We start from the raw sequence: 6077 nt of genomic DNA, 5'->3' as shown, positions 1-6077 counted from the left end.
GCCCACTGGCTCCTGCCTTGCAACACACGTAAGCTTCTGTAGTAACAAACAAATTGAAAATCACTGTGATGTTTCCCTTTGAGATTTGGTTAGCAGGGTAATTAGCAGCTGCCGGATGATAACAATTGTGATGGCTTTCCTTTTGCCAGTGTTGAGTTGGGAGGATGCTATTACTGATCTGTAAATGAATATCTGTGAGAACCCAAAATGAAGGGGACACAGAATGCAGCAGGAACAGAGGGTGAAGCTGAGAGGAGTCACAGTAATAAAAATAGCAGGTGGACTCCATGATGAAAACAGTGTGCAATGGAGAGAAAAAAAATAACGCCATTCAGCACAGACACTGACTCAGACATCGACAGTGAATGAAGCGGAAGTCGCTCTTTGTGGCGGTTGCCATGGGTTACCGGCCGCTTCCGCCGGGGTGACGCAGGCGCAGACGGTGGAGGGGAGACCATCCGGGTCTGGGTGTCTGCGCATGCGCTAGGGGCGGCTGAGACGTTGGCGGTGAGAACGGTACCGCGCTCGAGGCAGAGCGAGAGAGAGACCGGGAACCCGCGGGGAGCCCATTGAGCAGCCGGAGGGCGATTCACACCCAGGGGAGGATCCACCCCGCCACAATCCCCACACCCACTCCCTCATTAATTTTAGAGCGTGTTGCCTGGTTTCTGGGGAAACCGAAGTCTGAGTGGCTGTGAGGAGGGAGCGCTGCTCCATCACCGAGAGAGAGAGGCAGGCAGGCCGGGGGGGCGCAGGGAGAGGCCGCGGCGCGGGCGGGGGGGGCCCGACACAAGCTGCAAGAATGGGCTGCACACTCAGCACCGAGGACAAAGCGGCGGTGGAGAGATCCAAAATGATCGACAGAAACCTGCGGGAGGACGGGGAGAAGGCGGCCAGGGAGGTCAAGCTGCTGCTGCTGGGTGAGTGAGTGACTGTATCCGAGCGCCTGGGATGGGCGCCTCTACTGAGCCTCTACCATCCCCCCTCATCATCTCCCCGGCACCCCATCCGCCATCTCCCCCCCCCCCCCCCCCATCCGCCATCTCTCCCCCCCCCCTCCATCCGCCATCTCCCCCCCCCCCTCCATCCGCCATCTCGACCCCCACCTCAATACGCCATCTCCACCCCCCCCGCAATCCGCCTCTCCCCCCCCCACCCGCCATCTCCCGCCCCCCCCATCCGCCACCTCTCCCCCTCCCCCACATCCGCCATCTCCACCCCCCCAATCTGCCATCTCCACCCCCCCATCCGCCATCTCCCCCCCCCCCCATCTGCCATCTCCCCCCCCCTCCTTCCGCCATCTCCCCCCCATTCGCCATTTCCCTCCCCATCCGCCATCTCCCCCTCCCCATCCGCCATCTCCCCCCCCCTCCCCATCCGCCATCTCCCCCCCCCATCCGCCATCTCCCCCCCCTCCCCATCCGCCATCTCCCCCCCCTCCCCATCCGCCATCTCCCCCCCCTCCCATCCGCCATCTCCCCCCCCCTCCCCATCCGCCATCTCACCCCCTCCCCATCCGCCATCTCCCCCCCTCCCCATCCGCCATCTCCCCCCCTCCCCATCCGCCATCTCCCCCCCCTCCCCATCCGCCATCTCCCCCCCCCTCCCCATCCGCCATCTCCCCCCCTCCCCATCCGCCATCTCCCCCCCTCCCTCCCCATCCGCCATCTCCCCCCTCCCAATCCGCCATCTCCCCCCTCCCAATCTGCCATCTCCCCCCTCCCAATCCGCCATCTCCCCCCCCATCCGCCATCTCCCCCCCATCCGCCATCTCCCCCCCATCCGCCATCTCCCCCCCATCCGCCATCTCCCCCCCATCCGCCATCTCCCCCCCCATCCGCCATCTCCCCCCCCATCCGCCATCTCCCCCCCCATCCGCCATCTCCCCCCCCATCCGCCATCACCCCCCCCATTCACCATCTCCTCCCCCCATCCACCATCACCCCCCCCATCCACCATCTCCCCCCCTCCCCATCCAACATCTCCCCCCCTCCCCATCCGCCATCTCCCCCCCTCCCTCCCCATCCGCCATCTCCCCCCCTCCCTCCCCATCCGCCATCTCCCCCCCCTCCCCATCCGCCATCTCCCCCCCCCTCCCCATCCGCCATCTCCCCCCCCTCCCCATCCGCCATCTCCCCCCTCCCCATCCGCCATCTCCCCCCCTCTCCATCCGCCATCTGCCCCCCTCCCCATCCGCCATCTCCCCCCCCCATCCGCCATCTCCCCCACCCATCCGCCATCTCCCCCCCCCTCCCCATCCGCCATCTCCCCCCCTCCCCATCCGCCATCTCCCCCCCTCCCCATCCGCCATCTCCCCCCCTCCCCATCCGCCATCTCCCCCCATCCGCCATCTCCCCCCATCCGCCATCTCCCCCCCTCCCCATCCGCCATCTCCCCCCCTCCCCATCCGCCATCTCCCCCCCTCCCCATCCGCCATCTCCCCCCCTCCCCATCCGCCATCTCCCCCCCTCCCCATCCGCCATCTCCCCCCCTCCCCATCCGCCATCTCCCCCCCTCCCCATCCGCCATCTCCCCCCTCCCCATCCGCCATCTCCCCCCTCCCCATCCGCCATCTCCCCCCCCCATCCGTCATCTACCCATCCGCCATCTCCCCCTCCCCCAGCCGCCATCTCTCCCCCCCCCATCCGCCATCTCTCTCCCCGCCATCTGCCATCTCTCCCCCCCATCCGCCATCTCTCCCCCCCATCCGCCATCTCTCACCCCCCCATCCGCCATCTCTCCCCCCCCCATCCGCCATCTCTCCCCCCCATCCGCCATCTCTCCCCCCCCATCCGCCATCTCTCCCCCCCCATCCGCCATCTCTCCCCCCCCATCCGCCATCTCTCCCCCCCCATCCGCCATCTCTCCCCCCCCATCCGCCATCTCTCCCCCCCCATCCGCCATCTCTCCCCCCCATCCGCCATCTCTCCCCCCCCATCCGCCATCTCTCCCCCCTCATCCGCCATCTCTCCCCCCCCATCCGCCATCTCTCCCCCCCCCATCCGCCATCTCTCCCCCCCCATCCGCCATCTCTCCCCCCCCATCCGCCATCTCTCCCCCCCCATCCGCCATCTCTCCCCCCCCATCCGCCATCTCTCCCCCCCCATCCGCCATCTCTCCCCCCCCATCCGCCATCTCTCCCCCCCCATCCGCCATCTCTCCCCCCCCATCCGCCATCTCTCCCCCCCCATCCGCCATCTCTCCCCCCCCATCCGCCATCTCTCCCCCCCCATCCGCCATCTCTCCCCCCCCATCCGCCATCTCTCCCCCCCCATCCGCCATCTCTCCCCCCCCATCCGCCATCTCTCCCCCCCCATCCGCCATCTCTCCCCCCCCATCCGCCATCTCTCCCCCCCCATCCGCCATCTCTCCCCCCCCATCCGCCATCTCTCCCCCCCCATCCGCCATCTCTCCCCCCCCATCCGCCATCTCTCCCCCCCATCCGCCATCTCTCCCCCCCCATCCGCCATCTCTCCCCCCCCATCCGCCATCTCTCCCCCCCCATCCGCCATCTCTCCCCCCCCATCCGCCATCTCTCCCCCCCCATCCGCCATCTCTCCCCCCCCATCCGCCATCTCTCCCCCCCCATCCGCCATCTCTCCCCCCCCATCCGCCATCTCTCCCCCCCATCCGCCATCTCTCCCCCCCCATCCGCCATCTCTCCCCCCCCATCCGCCATCTCTCCCCCCCCATCCGCCATCTCTCCCCCCCCATCCGCCATCTCTCCCCCCCCATCCGCCATCTCTCCCCCCCCATCCGCCATCTCTCCCCCCCCATCCGCCATCTCTCCCCCCCCATCCGCCATCTCTCCCCCCCCATCCGCCATCTCTCCCCCCCCCATCCGCCATCTCTCCCCCCCATCCGCCATCTCTCCCCCCCCATCCGCCATCTCTCCCCCCCCATCCGCCATCTCTCCCCCCCCATCCGCCATCTCTCCCCCCCCATCCGCCATCTCTCCCCCCCCCATCCGCCATCTCTCCCCCCCCATCCGCCATCTCTCCCCCCCCATCCGCCATCTCTCCCCCCCCATCCGCCATCTCTCCCCCCCATCCGCCATCTCTCCCCCCCCATCCGCCATCTCTCCCCCCCCCATCCGCCATCTCTCCCCCCCCCATCCGCCATCTCTCCCCCCCCATCCGCCATCTCTCCCCCCCCATCCGCCATCTCTCCCCCCCCATCCGCCATCTCTCCCCCCCCATCCGCCATCTCTCCCCCCCCATCCGCCATCTCTCCCCCCCCATCCGCCATCTCTCCCCCCCCATCCGCCATCTCTCCCCCCCCATCCGCCATCTCTCCCCCCCCATCCGCCATCTCTCCCCCCCCATCCGACATCTCTCCCCCCCCATCCGACATCTCTCCCCCCCCATCCGCCATCTCTCCCCCCCCATCCGCCATCTCTCCCCCCCCATCCGCCATCTCTCCCCCCCCATCCGCCATCTCTCCCCCCCCATCCGCCATCTCTCCCCCCCCCATCCGCCATCTCTCCCCCCCATCCGCCATCTCTCCCCCCCCATCTGCCATCTCTCCCCCCCATCCGCCATCTCTCCCCCCCCATCCGCCATCTCTCCCCCCCATCCGCCATCTCTCCCCCCCCATCCGCCATCTCTCCCCCCCCATCCGCCATCTCTCCCCCCCCATCCGCCATCTCTCCCCCCCCATCCGCCATCTCTCCCCCCCCCATCCGCCATCTCTCCCCCCCCATCCGCCATCTCTCCCCCCCCATCCGCCATCTCTCCCCCACCATCCGCCATCTCTCCCCCCCCATCCGCCATCTCTCCCCCCCCATCCGCCATCTCTCCCCCCCCATCCGCCATCTCTCCCCCCCCATCCGCCATCTCTCCCCCCCATCCGCCATCTCTCCCCCCCATCCGCCATCTCTCCCCCCCCATCCGCCATCTCTCCCCCCCCATCCGCCATCTCTCCCCCCCCATCCGCCATCTCTCCCCCCCCATCCGCCATCTCTCCCCCCCCATCCGCCATCTCTCCCCCCCCATCCGCCATCTCTCCCCCCCCATCCGCCATCTCTCCCCCCCCATCCGCCATCTCTCCCCCCCCATCCGCCATCTCTCCCCCCCATCCGCCATCTCTCCCCCCCCATCCGCCATCTCTCCCCCCCCATCCGCCATCTCCCCCCCATCCGCCATCTCTCCCCCCCCATCCGCCATCTCTCCCCCCCATCCGCCATCTCTCCCCCCCATCCGCCATCTCTCCCCCCCCATCCGCCATCTCTCCCCCCCCATCCGCCATCTCTCCCCCCCCATCCGCCATCTCTCCCCCCCCCATCCGCCATCTCTCCCCCCCCATCCGCCATCTCTCCCCCCCCATCCGCCATCTCTCCCCCCCCATCCGCCATCTCTCCCCCCCCATCCGCCATCTCTCCCCCCCCATCCGCCATCTCTCCCCCCCCATCCGCCATCTCTCCCCCCCCATCCGCCATCTCTCCCCCCCCATCCGCCATCTCTCCCCCCCCATCCGCCATCTCTCCCCCCCCATCCGCCATCTCTCCCCCCCCATCCGCCATCTCTCCCCCCCCATCCGCCATCTCTCCCCCCCCATCCGCCATCTCTCCCCCCCCATCCGCCATCTCTCCCCCCCCATCCGCCATCTCTCCCCCCCCATCCGCCATCTCTCCCCCCCCATCCGCCATCTCTCCCCCCCCATCCGCCATCTCTCCCCCCCCATCCGCCATCTCTCCCCCCCCATCCGCCATCTCTCCCCCCCCATCCGCCATCTCTCCCCCCCCATCCGCCATCTCTCCCCCCCCATCCGCCATCTCTCCCCCCCCATCCGCCATCTCTCCCCCCCCATCCGCCATCTCTCCCCCCCCATCCGCCATCTCTCCCCCCCCATCCGCCATCTCTCCCCCCCCATCCGCCATCTCTCCCCCCCCATCCGCCATCTCTCCCCCCCCATCCGCCATCTCTCCCCCCCCATCCGCCATCTCTCCCCCCCCATCCGCCATCTCTCCCCCCCATCCGCCATCTCTCCCCCCCCATCCGCCATCTCTCCCCCCCCATCCGCCATCTCTCCCCCCCCATCCGCCATCTCTCCCCCCCCATCCGCCATCTCTCCCCCCC

General features: G+C 69.3%; 1 protein-coding gene across 1 annotated transcript in view; it reads left to right on the top strand.

The window, feature by feature from the left end:
• Positions 1 to 480: 480 nt before the first annotated feature.
• Positions 481 to 6077, top strand: part of LOC144507968 (guanine nucleotide-binding protein G(i) subunit alpha-1) — a 52333-nt gene continuing 46736 nt past the window's right edge. The window contains exon 1 of the mRNA XM_078235590.1: positions 481 to 920. Within this exon, the coding sequence (XP_078091716.1) occupies positions 803 to 920 (118 nt within the window). The 5' untranslated portion in view covers positions 481 to 802. The remainder of the gene's footprint in view (positions 921 to 6077) is intronic.

The sequence above is a fragment of the Mustelus asterias genome, chromosome 19 (assembly GCF_964213995.1).
Source record: "Mustelus asterias chromosome 19, sMusAst1.hap1.1, whole genome shotgun sequence".
Taxonomy (NCBI): Eukaryota; Metazoa; Chordata; class Chondrichthyes; order Carcharhiniformes; family Triakidae; genus Mustelus; species Mustelus asterias.
The sequence above is the reverse complement of the archived record's forward strand: the minus strand, read 5'-3'. Positions and strand labels throughout refer to the sequence as shown.